The 16,236-nt window shown below is 40.9% G+C and overlaps 1 protein-coding gene across 1 annotated transcript in view; it reads left to right on the top strand.

Moving 5' to 3' along the window:
- The first annotated feature begins 409 nt into the window (after window positions 1-409).
- Window positions 410-16,236, top strand: part of Ppp1cb (protein phosphatase 1 catalytic subunit beta) — a 29,545-nt gene continuing 13,718 nt past the window's right edge. The window contains exon 1 of the mRNA XM_055627201.1: window positions 410-661. Within this exon, the coding sequence (XP_055483176.1) occupies window positions 610-661 (52 nt within the window). The 5' untranslated portion in view covers window positions 410-609. The remainder of the gene's footprint in view (window positions 662-16,236) is intronic.

Genomic DNA, 16,236 nt, shown 5'->3' on the forward strand with positions numbered 1-16,236 from the left:
CGCGGAACCACCAGGCCCCAGAGAGCAGGGAAGGGGAAGGTCATTCGTGCCTACGCGGGCTCAGCGTGCGCTCTGCGCAGCAAGGCTGGCTCCGCCCGGCGCCTGCGCAGTCGCGACCATTCGCCGCAGTGGTGTCGGAGGAGGGAGCGGCACCCGTGCGTTTGCCGCGGCCGAGGCGAGGGCCGGGCGCAGGAGCAGCCGGGCGGGGGACGTGGCGCGCCTGCGCGCGGCTGCCCGCGGCGGGGCGGCGGGCGGGGGTGACGCCGCGGGCGGGGCTGTCCGCGGCGCGGGCGAGCTCTGCGGAGCTGGGCGGTGCCGAGGAGGAGGAGGAGGCGGAGGAGGCGGCGTCGGCCGGGGTCTGACGCGGCGCGGCTCGCGGGGCTCCGCCGGTTTTATTTATTTATTTGCAGCGGGCGCCGTCGGGCGTGTGCGCGCGCTCTCGCTGCTCGGCGGGGAGGGGGTGGGGGGAGGGCCCGCGCCCTGGGGGAGTTGGAGCCGGGGTCGGAACGCCGCGTGACTCGGAGGTGAGAACGCGGAGCCGCCGCCGCCGCCGCCGCCGCCGAGGAGCCCTTGTTCCCGCTGCGGGGAGGAGAGTCTGGTGCCGACAAGATGGCGGACGGGGAGCTGAACGTGGACAGCCTCATCACCCGCCTGCTGGAGGGTGAGTGCGCCGCCCGCTCGCCTCCCCGCTCGAGCCGGGCCCGGGGACGGGGGCGGGCGGCCCGGGGGCCCGAGCGCGGGAGGGCGGGCGGCCGGCCCGGCGGGGAGGCTGGGCCCAGGCCCGGGCCGATCGGCGGGTACAGCCCTCCCGGGAGGCGGCGGGGCTCCGCTGACCCTTCCGAGGGGTGAGGACGCCTGCCGCTGGGCTTTGTGTGTCCGTGCAATGTGTGTTTCTCGGCTCTCTTTGTGCGCTGCCCTTGCCTGCCTCCGATTGGCGTTCCGGTAGTGAATTTTGTACATGGATATATATTAAAAAAAAAAAACCAAAAACCTTCCCAGTAAGGCTCTCGGATCGTTTGCGTTTTTTACTGCATGCTCTAGAACTGATTGAGGAGAGGATGGGACGACTAGTTTACCATTTATTATCTGGCGTACAATATATATATATATATATATATATATATACACACACATATATATAGTAAAAAAATCTTGGATCGGGTTGGAATGTCCGTTAGAAATACGAAACGCCCGGATTCATAAAGGGATTGATTTGGGGGCTTAAATTTTTAACATGTTTGAGCCGAGTTTAATTTCTGCACAAACTTAGTAAACGTCTGTTGGAAAGCGTTTCTTGGACTTAAAGAGTATTTTACAAGTCGTCCTCGCAGCATTTGAAGTTCCGGGCTCTCATGCTTTTATTGATTAGTTTTGTGTTGGTGCGAACATGAGGAGGAAAGAGAGGTGATGGAGAGGCCAGTCGTTAATTAAATGTATTGATCCGTTGCGAGGTGCCTTTCAAAATTAAAAGCGGGTCTTGATCAAAAGAGCCCCTTTACTCCAAAATTTGCGTCGTCACTAGTTGTTAGGGGAGTGTGTGAGAAAGAACTGTGTTTTTGAATGGTTAAGAGCCCTCTTTGTCAGACACGTAATGAATGCGTGTATGCTGCTTTTGTTTACTACAGCGAAGCAGTTTGTTTACCAAAGAGGATTGTGTGGGGAGGGGTGACTTTTCTTCAACTAAAGTGCAGCGTTGTTCCAGAAAACAAAAAAAAAATGTCTGTGTATTTGCTCCAGATGTTAAAGCCCTCCAGTAGCCTTCAGACTGAGAAAGAAACAGAAGTTTTACCAGGAACTCGTATTTACCTTTCCCTTTAGTATCAAGTTATTCCTGGGAGGCCCCCTGGTGCTTGCCGTGTTCACTACTCGGGACTTTGTGGTCTTTTAACTGATAGGAGCATCTCGATGGGTCTGTGAGAAATTTGTTTCGGGAAAAAAAAAAATGCTAATAGTGCATGGCTGGCTCTCTTAGGGAAATACGGTTATTTTAATTTTCTAATGTCTTCAGAGCAGGGATTTTAAGTCCACCGCTGTTTCCATGTACTTTGCAATTTAAATTTAAATCTCATTGTATCTCAGTTTATTCATATTTTTAATTTTTCATAAATACCTGATAGCAGACTCATGTATCTTAAGCCAATCAACTGTACCTTTATATGATTACAGATACTTAAACGAGAGTTGTAGAGAAAAGGGGGAAAGTAGCCAAATCTATGTTACTGTTAAATATTTGCTTCTAGCTTCAGTCACCACCAGTCCCAACTCCCTCCTTTTTGAGTAAGAATTCTTGTCAAGATACATTGTTTTCTTTTTCTCATATGGCAAGTGTTTATTGACTGCTCTGTCAGGCACCAAGAATCCAAAGATAAGACACAATCTCCTCACTCAAGGAGCTCGGTATGAACAAGTGACTTTTCAGGGTTTTCGAGCCTTCCTGCTCTTCTGTGTTGAACATATTTATTAGTAGCTTTTTACATTCTTGCTACTTAATCTAGTTGAAGAAAACTGTTTACCTTGACATCCCTCTGTTACTCTGAAATATTACCAGTCTCTCCCGTCCTCTCCAAATCTAGACCTGTTCAAATAATTGTCAAAGACTAGTGAGTAATTTCAGTTTTTGTTTGTTTTTAAAGAGGTGTGTGCCAACACTGCTTGGCCAGTCTACCTTGGTTTGCAATGATGTTTGTCATATGCTAATATAACTCAAATTCAAGTGCTACTGTTTTTCAAAGTTGCATAGCAGAATAACTGTGGTTATATGTTTTGTGTGTGTCCTAAATGAAAGAGAATATTAAAATTGGACCATAAAGCCCTGGTGTGGTGTAGAATGCCTGTAGTCAGGTAGATCTCTGTGAGTTCAAGACCAGCCTGCGCAAAAAGTAAGTTCAGCCAAGGCCACACAGAGAAACCCTGTCTTGAAAAAACAAACAAAACAAAACAAAACAAAAAAAGACCAGTAAAAGTACATAATTATAGTTAGAATACATTTGCAAAGACCTCTGTCATAGCAAGGTACTACACTTAGTGGTGGTTGTATTGAAAAACATGAATAGAATATATGTTCTGTGCTCTAAGCACAAATATGATAGCCTTGTGAGAAAAAATTTGTGAGCTCAGTATGTTCAGTCATTCCACAGTGTGCATACACAGTGCATAAAACACTCTTGTACCTAAGAATATGCAGTCTTGTCTGTCAATTAAGGTTTGCTTTGGCTGGACAAAAGATGTGGCTGGTACGTGTCTTCAATCCCAGCACTAAGAAAGCAGAGGCAGGCAGATCTCTCTTAAGTTCTAGGCCAGCAAAACACAGCACAACAAAAAAGCCTTGCTTTCATAAAAGTGTTTTTGCATTAAGGGTAAAATTGACCAGGCACTAGTCCCATTTTAAAGTGTTTATGTTACAGTGCATTCCTTTAAAAATATATTAAGCTATATCTGATTACCAGTTAGGCACATGGACTTTTAGTGAGTACATTTTTTGAGTTACTTTGATATTATGATTGCACAGATTCTTTAGGACATTTAAATAAAAATACTGGCGCATTGTTTGGACTGTGTGCTTCTCCAGTGTTATTTTCTTGGTTTAAGTTATATTGAAAACTGAAAACCAACTTTACTTTCTTATCACCTGTAGTGACCCTACTACAGTATTTTTATGACTCATCATAAGTGATTGATTATTTGAGGTAAGATTAGTTTCTTTGGGTAAACTAGAAAGCCCAGTAAAAGTTTTTTGCTTAGTGTAGTTGTTCTCTAGGTATTTGAGGTGGAAATGAGAGTCAACTGGGGGCCTGAGGTCATATTACAAATGCTGAGTTTATTTTGGAAGAAGTCAAAGGGCCAAGTAAGTAGAACCCTGATGCTTTTGAGGAGAATCAAATGCCCTTCGAGCTGGAAGATCCCCTAGAACTGGAATTAGTGATGGCTGTGAGCCACCTTGTGGGTGCTGAGAATGGAACCAGGGTCTTCTGTGAGAGCAGCCAGAGGTCTTAACTGCCGAGCCATGGTTCCAGCCCAAAACTTTCCTTTTAAAGGCAACTTTATTAGATGCAATTCACATGCCACACGGTTTGCCTAGTGCTGCAGTGTCAGTCAGTGATTTTTAGTGTGTCCACAGCATTTTCAGCTACCACCACAGTCAGCTTTAGAATGTTCTCTCTCTCTCTGTCACACACACCCCTGTTTGTCCTTTATCTGCTTCTCCAAAGTCTGGGCTGTAGAGATCTGCCTTCTGTCGTTGTGGATTACCCTGTGTATGCACATTTTATGTAAATAAAACTGTTCATAGTATGGTCTTCTGTGTGACTAGTTTCCCTCCCCCCCCTCCCTCCCTCCCTTCCTTCCTTCCTTCTTTCCTTCCTTCCTTCCACAAAGTGTCACTGTAGCCTTAGCTGTCCCCAAACTCACAGAAATACTTCTTGTAAAAGCTCTGTGACTCTTAGGCCCCTTTTAATGTTTTTTAGGTTTCATCTATGGTGTAACATGTTTTAGTACTTTATTCCTTTTGTGGCTGAATTAATATTACATTATTCTGTATCTATGTACCAATTTTCAAAAATACTCATTGGCTGATGGCTATTTGAGTGTTTTTGCTTTTGACTACTGTGGACAATTCTGCTCTCGGGTTTTTGCATGGACTTAGGCTTTTAGTTCCCTAGATTGTATTGCTAGGAATGGATTTGTCAATTGGTAATTGTGAAAAGCTTATTTGCTGGTTAGATTGCTTAAAATTCAGGCCCAGAAGTTTAAAAGACAGGCTGAAGTAAGTGCTAGCTGTGGCCACCTCTTCATCCCCAGGGATCATCATCATACTGTATGTGACATGAGGTAGGACCCATTAGAAATAGGAGCTGGAAAATAGAGGAGACTCTTTGGAGATAGGCCGTCCTTCTCTTGATTATTCTGGATGAGAGGTGAGTTGAGCATACATAGAGAGTGACATTTTTTTTTCAAGCTATAGCTGCACCCTTATTAATTAGCTCCCTATTGCTTGCCCACCCAGCCCTTGTTAATTAGTTCCAGCAAGTAAAGGAAACTGATTTGAGAAAAACCCAGAGATATTTTGCTACTTAAATCTAGACCTGGAAGTTTTCTGTGGAATTTCCAAATTCAAGATAAGAATTCATTGAAATTTAGAAATGTATTTGAATTACTACCTGTGAAGAAAACAGTAAGTACATCTAGTAAGGTTTTTCTTTTGTTAACCCCCTACCATCTCCCTACACTTTAAGTGCTAGGGACCTTAGGCATGCATGCTCTACCAAAGAGATACTTCTCCAGCCCTATTAATTTTTAGTTTAACAGAGTTTTGCTAAGATAGCAGCCATTTTGGCCTTGAGCTTGCCCTGTATCCCAAGCAGGCCTTGAACTTTGAATCTTCTGACTTAGTCTTCCAAGTAGCTAGGTGTATGCCACGCACCGTATTTATATTTATCAATTAACAAACTGTTCATTCTCAGTGGCCATGATGGCAAACTTATGCCAGTAAATAGAAATGTCAAGGTATTTTTTTTATATGGTTAAACTCCCATTGAGTATTTCTGAAATAAAAGTTTCAGAATTAATTTCAGTGTCAGTAGGCAAGAAAAGGATTAGTGGGGTATGTTTGGGTCTTGAGTTTCCTGGGATTTAGTTTTGTTCTGGTACAGATTTATAACCTCTGGTGACCACTTCTCGTAACTGTAAATAGCCATTTCAGGGCTTATTTTCTTTAGGAAAAAAAAATAGGATCCATGAAGGTAGGAGAGAGAAGTCAAGTAATCCTAATCTTTCTGTTACCTACACTAATAATGGTCAAGCAGAATGGCTTTCTTAAATAGGAAAAGGAACAAGTATCACTTTATTCTGAAAACTGAGTTGGCATACTTCCAAAGTTGTAGTTATTAGTAGGTAAAGTGTGATTTTTTTTTTTTTACAGCTGTTCTCTGAAGCATATTTTATAGTAGAATCTCCATTTGATTAGTAAGATGGAAAAACTGAGACAGTCTTTATTCTACTACTGGAAGTACAAGATCAAAAATGGAGAAACCCATTCCGAAATGAAAAGACTTTGAAACAGCATTAGCCAAGTCCACTTGTGCAGCAGGAAAAGAGGCATAGGTTGTTGTGCTTTCTTCTAGCTATGCACTCTGTGTGGCACAGTGACTTTAAAACTATTCCCAGCCTCCCTGAATCACTGGCTAGATAGAGTCTCCCCAAATTTCCTTGCCCTGTGTAAGGAAGGACAAGTTATGGGCATAACCTAAAAGGAGCATGCTCTTGGTGTCATGGAGGTTTGGGCCCAGCTTATTTCACCACAAAGGAGTTCTATTACAAGAGCATTAAAATATTTCAGACTAACAGAAGCTGCCATGAGAATAGCTACAAAACATAAGAACTTTTATGCTTAATTTGTTTGAAACAGTAGTCATTGTATTTTAGTATAAATGTTTATGAAAAAAATAACTTCATAAATTATTGAAAAGAATGTTATTTATATAAACCTAAAGTCTTGCACAGAAGACAGCTAAGATTTTAACCCTCTTTGTTTCATTCTGGTTGGTTATTTGTGTTTTCTTTGCTTGTTTTTGACACAGTCTCATATGTAGCCCTAGGTGGCTTGAAACAGTCTGTGTAGCTTGTCTGGAACTCACAGGGATCTGCCTGCATCTGCCTCTGCCTACTGGTTTTCAGGTTCAGTCTATTTTAATTCCATGGCTTTGGCTGAAATATATGATTAAAATGTGTGGTTTTTTTGTTGTTGTTTGTTTTGGTTTTTGAAACAGGGTTCTCTGTGTAGCCTTGGCTGTCTTGGACTCACTTTGTAGACCATTCTGGCCTTGAATTCACAAAGATCCGCCTGCCTCTGCCTCCCGAGTGCTGGGAGTACAGGGGTGTGCGCTTATGTGTTAAAGTCAGAGGACAACTTTTAGGAGCTGGTTCTTTGCTTCTACTATGTTGGACCTAGGGTGCCAACTCAGGTAATCAGTCTTGGGAACAAGTATCTTTGCCTGTATCTGTATTTTTACAAAATTAGGAAATGGTGTCTTTGCTGGGTGTGGTGTACATCTGTAATACTCAACACTGGGAAGGCGGAGGCACATCTCTGTGAGTTCCAGTCCACCCTGGTCTCCACAGTGAATTCAAGGCCAGCCAGGGTTACATAGTGAAGTACTATATCAAATAAATAAATAAATAGATAAATAAATACCTTTTTAGATAATTGTGAATTTTTCTGATATCAGGAATCAGCAGGGGACTTTTAAAAAATATATAATATAGACTATGAGATTATTTTTTTTCTATATTCTAGATCTATCTTATACTTTAAATGTATGCAGGAGTTTATGCATGACTTGGTGATAGACATTGGTCATTTGGAAAATGGTGCAGCTGAATTATATAGGTCTAAATTCATCCAAATGTCAATAGATAGAATTGTATTTATTAACCATGGACTTTTGATAATCAGGCACTTTAAGACTGGGATAAGGTATTAGAAGAAATAGAAGAATTGAATTTCATCACTGGCTACAAGTATCATTTTCTTTGAAATGATATGTTTTGTTTTTGAGAGTATTTGTTAATTAAGTAAGTCTGCTAGCAGTAGTTTTTCAGTCAAATGTTTTCCTTTGACAGTTACTAGGTTGTGGTATGCAGCAGAAGTATATTGGATAGTTTGCATTTTCTCATATAGATGATTAAATTTATACTTTCAGGAACTGGGCTTAATTGATCATTCTTACTGCTTTTATCTCAGTATTTTACTGATTACATTGCAGTGAACACACAGAATTTCCTAGCAGTTTGAAACCTGATGAGGTGTGTGTCAAAGTGTCAACAGTTTTAAGCACATTGCTTTTGCCCCCTCAATCCAGATGTCAGCATAATAGGAGTTCATGCTTTGAACTGGGTACTTCTTTATTCCTGAGTCATTTCATCCCAGCCTGTCTATCAGCATCCTTCCCTCTTTGCACTGTATCAGCTGTCTGTTTGCCAGTGTGTGGGTGGGGATACTTACAGTGTATCACAGAGCTCTTTGAGAATTCATGGAAAACACTACAAAAGTTTTACTTTTGTTTGTGTTGCTAAGACAGGGTTTTTGTGCTCAATATGGAGGAATTGCCTTTAGAATTTAGGAAATCAAGATTAGCTGGCATTAGTTAGTGATGGGATGATAAGGGGAGGGATGGCATAAATGAAAGTGAAAATATCGTTGGTTGGAAAAGATTCCTAAGATTTCGTGAGGCACACATGTAAAGTTATAGAATTGGTTCTTTTTGTTTTCTTGCTGTCCTTTCTGTTTTAGAGAGAGGAGTCATAAGAGTAACTTGAAGAAAGTACAGATGATAGTGAAAGATAAACTTAAGTGTGTATACAAGATACATGAAGACACAAATTCTTCTTGGTTCAAAAGACAAACCTATATTAGAAAATTTTCACACATAAAAATTTATAATAAAATGATTGAGTACAGTTGGTGGTGTTCTTAAAATCACTGGAATGGAATTCTTTTCGAGAGAATAACAGTGTTTTCATTGTTAATCGTCAGATTTGATTGTACTCCTCTGTTAATGCTGATCTTCAGTGAGAGTTTTTGTATTTACTCTTGGAAGATGTCCTTTCACACAGTTATGAGCTGCCAAATGCTAACAGTGGTCTATAAGCACATGATTTTAATTGAGCATGTTTGTTAGTACATTTATGCAGTTTTTTTTTAATATTTGTCTTTTAATATGTTATGTTACATTTTGGTTATTTCCAAATAGAGCTAGGTGAAAGCTGCTTAGCTATACATAAATAGATTTTGATGTGGAAATTGATTTTGCACTTAAGGTCTGAAGCAGGCTATATCTGGAACTGGGAAATAATTTGCTGGAGATTTTTGAGAGTAAAATCTCACTTATTTTAACTTTTGATTGCACAGAGATGAATATGCTATTGTCAAAATGACTTACACTGTGTTTGCCAACTGTGTGGTGGGGGAGTTCTTAGGATTCTAAGTTGGACTTACTAAGTAGCGTTAAGTGCTGGGTAGTGAGGTCACACATACATCTCCAGCGCTCTAGATTATGTATCAGGACCCTATCTAAAACTATTCTGTTCTCAGTAATAATGATTTAAGAATAATTTTCATGGGTTGAAGAGATTAGCAGTTATGAGCACGTGCTGCTCTTGCAGAAGGTCTATATTTGGTCCCACCACTTAACTTCCTGTAACTCCAATGCCAAGGGATGGTGTGCTCTGGTCTCTGTAGTACCTGTATTCATATGCTCATACCTACACACAGACAAATGTATACATATAATTTCAAAATTTAAATAATTTCATTCAGAAAAATTTTACTAAGTTAAACAAAATTGCAGTTACAATGTATTATTGATATAATCGCAAAAGTCACAATGGTTAACTTCATGAGAGCAAATGAAGTTGGTTACTGATACTACTGGTTTGATAGCATGATAGATTAAGATATTTTTCTACAGAATAACTGTATCATAGACTTTAAAGACACTTTACATTTTCACAAGCTTTGTAAAATAGTCCAGCTAAGGTTTTTTCCCCCTCCCTGTTTTGTGTGTATTTTACCACCATCAGGTGTAACTTTTAGCAGGTTCTGCTATAGGTTATTCGGAGTTGGTTTTTCTTAGCTTCTTTGAAAACATTCTTGCCTGTAGTTCCACACTGGTTTCCTAGAAACTAACTTTGCAGTCTTCGTTTGAACACCAGCTTCTCAAACAGCTTAGAGTGTTAGTAACAACTGCCAACCATGTGTAAGAAAGACAACTCAGAATCAGCTCTTTTTAATTGTTGATATTTGTTGTCCCTAGTGTCTTTTATTGGGCTGATAAATTACTGTCTCAAGATTTTTTTTATTCCAATCATAGGTCTGTGAGTTCGAGGTCAGCCTAGTCTACAGAGTGAGTTCCAGGACAGCCTGGGCGAAAACAAAGAAACCCTGTGTTAGAGCGAGAGAGAAAGAGAATTCCAATTAAACATAATTTACCTACCATTGGTAAAATGACTTACCCCACTTGGCTGACAGTTGAGCCACTTGAAAATTTCTGAGTTCAAGACCAGCCAGGGTTACATAGTGTGACCATGACACACATGAAACAAAACAAATCAGGAATGCTACCAGAGCTACCAGTCATGCCTTCCAGGTAACAGCAAAAAAGATGATGTCTGACCTGTTACCTGAGCTACTAATGGTCAAGCAGAATGGCTTTCTTAAACAGCAGAAGGAACAAATGCTCACCTTGAATTCCAGATCTAATAAGAATATTCTTCACCAGGAAAGGCAGAAAGAAAGACAAGTTAGAGCTGAGAAAATTGGTTAGTGGAGTGGCTGGAAAGCAGGCTCAGGGGTTCAGATCAGGGCTGCAAGTCCCAGCACCCACACAGCAGCATGCAAACACCTGAGACTCCAGTCTCAAGGAATCTGATACCCTCTTCTTGCTTTTGTAGGAGGCATTTCACCAATGTGATACATATACAAGCAAAAGATTCATACACATACAGTTTAAAAATAGAGGGGGGAAAGTAAGGGAGGCTGGCATGGTGACACAGGCCTATTTTAAAAAGTATTGGGGGTGGGAGGGTGTTGGAGAGTGGTTAAGAGCACTTGTTCTTACTACGAACCTGAAATGTTGAAGCCAGAAGATGGAGTCAAGATTATCTTTGACTACATAGTAAGTGTAAGGCCAACCTGAGACCTTGTCTCAAAAACAAATAGTAAGTGGAGAAAACTAATGTAGGTGAGAATAAAATGAGTTGACCCCACTCCTCCAAGAAATGCAAAAAGAAAGGGAGACAAACAAGGAGATAAAGAATAGTTAGGTCTGACTGTAAACAAATAACAGAGTGATAAAATTTCACTTGACTTTGTCAGGAACCATAGTGAATGTACAAGAAACAAGAAGCTAATCAGTATATGAGTATGGTCCTAAAAATCTTGAGCAAATATGTGTCACTGTGAAACCCATTAATGTGTGTTAATAATGATGATCTTTAAAATTCAGCCAAATAGTTGCATGTTGAATCCGGTCATGCATAATAAAGATAGGATGTCAGAAATGATGGGCTTGTTTTAGGAGTCCAAATTTATTTCTACTACTCAGAGCAACACTTAAGATAAATCATATTAACAATGTGAAAGGGCAAAGTTAGTGGTTTTTTGATTAAAAAGTATTTGGTAAAGTTTACTACCTTCCTGGCAGAAATTCTTAGTAAAGTAGAAACAAGCCTTCAAGATAAGGAACATAAAGATAAAGTTCTCAGACTTGATGTGGATTGCTAGATGCCATTGCCTCCGATACCTGATGGGCGAAAACATCATCTCTTCTCTTCTGGAGGTTCTGGCCAATTCAGCAGGGAAGAACAAGTAAACAGGCTTCTGCCTTAAGTTACTCTTGTGCTGCTGTGAAGAGGAACTCTTATAAGAGAAAGTGTTTAATTGGGAACTTGCTTACAGTTTCAGAGGGTAAGTTCATTATTACATTGGGAAGCAGACAGGCATGGTGCTGGAACTGGAGCTTTCCTTCCTGGTCCACAGGCAGAAGGCAGAGAAAGGGAGGTGGGATAGGAGGGAGAGAAGAAAGGAAAGAGGGAAGGACTCAAGACTGGGCCTGGCTTGAGCTTTTGGAACCCCAAAGCCCACCCCTGTGACATAGCTACTCCATCAAGGAACCACCTAATCCTTCCCAAATAGTTCATCAACTGGAGACTGAGCATACAAATCCATGAGCCAATGGGAGTGATTCTCATTCAAACTTATCACATTGCAGTAGGTTTGTAGCTATATCATAATGCACTTAGTTCAACTTCAAAATTTCCCGTAGTCTCTCACAGTCTCTGCATTTTAAAACTCTCTTTTGAGACTCAAGACAATCTTGTAACTGTAACTCCCTGTAAAATCAAAAGGCAAATTACATACTTCCAACATACAGTGACACAAACTATATATTACCATTCTGAAAGGAAGGCAAGGGAGCATAGTGATGAAATATTGGACCAAAGCGAGACTGAAACCTAGAGGACAGATTCCAAAATCTGTATCTGTGTCTGATGTCAGAGCACTCCTCAGATCTCTAATTCCTTTTAGTTTTGTTGACTGCAACACACTTTTCTCTCTTGGGCTAGTTCCACAATTTGATAGCAACTCTACTTGGCAGGTATCCCGAGACTTTGGCATCTCCAGCATCCTTCTGGGCTTTACCTTCACACCTTCATGCAGTGGCCTCTCTGGACCTTCATGCTGGGACTGCCCTGCTAAATGCCTGGCTTCAGTGGTATCATTAACCACTGAGGAAAAAAGATTCCATAACCCTTTCCTCATAGGCTTCTTGACTAAAATGAAAATCCGTGTGGCTGAAACTGCCTGCCTGGTCCCCTCCGTGACTTGTATTTGCATAAGATTTGACTTGTTGATGGTTTCTAGGCTGAGGAAATCTCAGGCTTGTTCCTTTCACAGGTGGCATGGTTAGTTGGGTGAGGCCGTGCCCTGAGGTCACCACTCCCTTTGTTCCATTTAACGTCAGGCTTTTCTTTTAAGTTTTTTTTTTTAATTTTTATTAATTACAGTTTATTCACTTTGTATCCCAACTATAGCCTCCCCCCCCATCCCACCTTCCCTCTCTCTTCTCCTATGCCCCTCCAGGCTTTTCTTAAACAATCTCATCTTAAGTACAATACTTGGCTCCAATATTAGATTTTCTAGTGTTCCTTTTCTCCTCAAACTGTGCGTTTTGTATTTCTCTTTGTCCAGGTTGCTCCTTTCCATTGTAGATCTCTGTAAGCTGGTCATTAATAACTGTGTATGTAACACAGTCCATACTAGGCTGTCTTTGAAGTCTCCTTTGCCAATGACATGAATCCAAAATGCTTCAACTAGCCTCAGGCGGATGTTTAGGACAAGGGCAAAAAGCAGCTACATCATTTGCCAGATTATCACAAGCATTCTTAGAGATCTAGAGAGTGGGAAAATGAAACCTAGTCCTCAGTCAGTGGGATGAAAAAGACACAAGGCTGCCACAATAAATACTGCAAGGGGAAGATGGATATTGCTAAGGAAAATGACCAGAGCTAGCAGGGTGGCCCAGCAAGTAAAGGTGTGTGTGAATAAAAGAATAAATGGCAAATAAAAGGAGAGGAAAGGTGTGGTTTGGGAAGACTTAAAATTAAGACATCAGTTCTGCCAGACTCCTCATTTCTCAAAAACCCCGTAAGCCACACAAATATGGGGTCGAGCACAAGCCAATTTAAAAATTTTGGAAAACATAGATACCCAGATTACTCCACGAATGCTAAAGATCAGAGTTGAAATATTTATAATCCCATTCACTGGGACTTTACAAAAACTGATAGTGTGATGATGTTTAAAAAAAAAAAAAAAAGACACACAGTAGTAAGAGTATGGGGTTTTTTTTGTTTGTTTGTTTTTACAAAGCTGTCACTGCTGTTTAGCCGGGGAAAGGATCATCTGTAACAAGTGCTACTAAATTAGTTGTCTTTGTCCCTAGATAAAAATGAACTCTGGGATGGAAGGATGGCTCAGCAATTAAGAGCTCTTGTAGCTCTTCCAGCAAGATGGCTGCTCTTCCCACAGTTGATGGCTCATAACTGTTTGTAACTTAACTTCTGAGGATCTAATATCCTCTCGTATCTTCTACCAGCACTACATACATGTGGTGCACAGACATACGTGCAAGCCTATGCCTATATGTATTTATACCTATACACGTAAAATAATATTTAAAAAAACAAGCTTTGACTTTTAAGAAATATACCAATACCAATCTAATGTAACATGTATTATAAAACTAATGAGCTGTGACCAAACATAAAAAAAAGTAAGAACACTGTCAGGAAATGTTCTTAGAAAGGCTACTGAATCCATGGTAAGATGCAAAAAGCTGTAACAAGTGAAAGACAAGATTAACGTAGTTGAAATTATTTTAAGATTTATGTTCATTAAAGAGGTTTTCATTGAAACACCATTAAGAGATGGGAAAAGGTCCATCAAGTTTTAAATAGGCAGCAACATGAGAATCCTGTAATGTCACATTTCATGTTGTTTAGGGTAACTTTGAATTTAGGATCCTTTCACCTCAAGCATACGTCTTTGTGCCAACTTTAAACTTTAAATGTTTTTGTGACTGCATTGCTGCTGTCTTTAACAACTGATACACAGTGGGCTTTCAGCTGAATTGATGATTTCTAAGCAGTCATTTTTATCTGCATTTATTCAGCCAGAGACCATTAATCTTTCAAGGCAAATACTTTCCCCCTTAAAATTGAAAGCTTCCCAATTTAAAACTAATGCCCAACCAAGCATGGTGGCGCATACCTTTAATTCCAATACTTGGGAGACAGAGGCAAGTGGATATCTGTGAATTCAAGGTCGGCCAGAGCTACACAGTGAGACAGTAAGAAAAATAAAGTACTAGCAAACAAATTCCTAATGTCAAAACCAGGTGTGGTGATGATGCTTGTTAGCCGAGCTGCTGGGAGGCAGAAGCAAGAGGATCAGAGTTCAAGGCCATGTCCTGCACAGAGTGAGTTCAGAGTCAGCCTGGACTGCATGAGATCTTGTCTTATGAAAACAAACCAGTGCCATATTGTTGCTATATTGAAGCAAAGTTTCCAGAATGTTACTTTGAATTTCAAGGGTAGCTGTGTGTGCATGCATGTGTGTGTGTCTGTCCTTGTTCAAACACATCTGATCCAGGGTATGTGTATGCATGTGTGGAGGACAGAAGACAGCCTCTGATATCATCCCTTAAATTACCCTCCACTTTATTTATTTATTTTTTTTTCTTTTGAGACAGCCTCTTCTGGTCCAGAATTATTCACCTTTGCAATTCAAAGAAACAATCAGCAAAACTTCTTTTCTTATACAAACCTAACACAGCTTTACCTGAGTGCTCAGGTTACAGGTGTGGGCCATACTTGGGTTTTTCTAAGTAAGTTAGGCTGGCTGGCCAGGGAGCTCCTTTCCCGCCTGCTTCTGCCTCCCCAGTGCTGGGATTACCTCACGCTGATTTTTAGCATGGGTTCTGGGGATTTAAATTAGGTCCTTTTGTTTTTAAGATAGTCTTATTAGCTGGCATATTTTTCAAAGAATGTTTGTATAACATTGTATCATCTTACCTCTTGCATTTTGGTGTTAATATGGTCACAGAATATACATTTTTAAAAATTATTTTATGTGCATTAGTGTGAAGGTGTCAGATCCCTTAGAATTGGGGTTACAGACAGTTGTGAGCTGCCATGTGGGTGCTGAGAATTGAACCAGGGTCCTTTGGAAGAGTAGACAGTGCTCTTTACCACTGAGCCATCTCTCCAGCCCCCAGAATATACATTTTTAATGTATGAGAGCCTGCCCTTTGGAACGAGACAGGGTTTCTCTGTACCTTTGAAACTTACTCTGTAGACCAGGCTGTCCTAAAACTCAGTAATCCATCTGCCTCTGTCTCCTAAGTGCTGAGATTAAAGGCGTGCACCACCACTGCCCAGCCTTTTTAAGCCTGTTTAAATCTGACAAAGGAATTATAGCAGTTGAAGGAAAGAAGGGTTTAATTTATAAAGGAGAAGTATGGGGGGGGGTGTATAATAATATGGCATGTTTTGGTGTTTCTTTTAATCAGCAACTAGAAGTGTGGTTGGCAAGCCTTGGTGCTACCTCTACTTGATGGAACTATTTAAAGCTCAGTCACTTAATCGCCCTTTCTGTTTTTGTTTTTGGTTTGGTTTTTGGTTTTCCAAGGCAGGGTTTCTCTGTGTAGCCTTGGCTGTCCTGGATTCACTTTGTAGGCCAGGCTGGCCTTGAATCCACCTACCTCTTCCTCCCTGAGTGCTGATCACAGGTGTGCATCACCACAGCTGGCTTTCATTCCCCTTTCTTCATGGCCACTGCCTCTTAGTGATGCTGCTCTGTTTCCAGACCAGTGCATGGCTTGATTTGCTGGAGTAGGCCAGGCCTTCAGAGACGCTAGTCTTGAAATCGGTTAAGTATATTGGGCTACTAGCTCGTTCAGGTCGCAGGAAAACACGGAAGACTACATTTAATTATGCAGATTTGAGGAGTATCCGCAGAAACCAGCAACAATGGAAATTAGTGCCACACTTCATAAAATAAACTCACTGTTAGCCATGTAACTCAGTCCATGTATGAAGTTTCTGGTCTTCAAAATATGACTATAGTTGTTTTAAAGCCTTTTTATATTGTGGATAATTTTGAAAAACTGATCAGTTTCC

This window comes from Psammomys obesus, unplaced genomic scaffold (genome assembly GCF_907164565.1).
Source record: "Psammomys obesus unplaced genomic scaffold, mPsaObe1.curated_primary_1811, whole genome shotgun sequence".
Classification (NCBI taxonomy): Eukaryota; Metazoa; Chordata; class Mammalia; order Rodentia; family Muridae; genus Psammomys; species Psammomys obesus.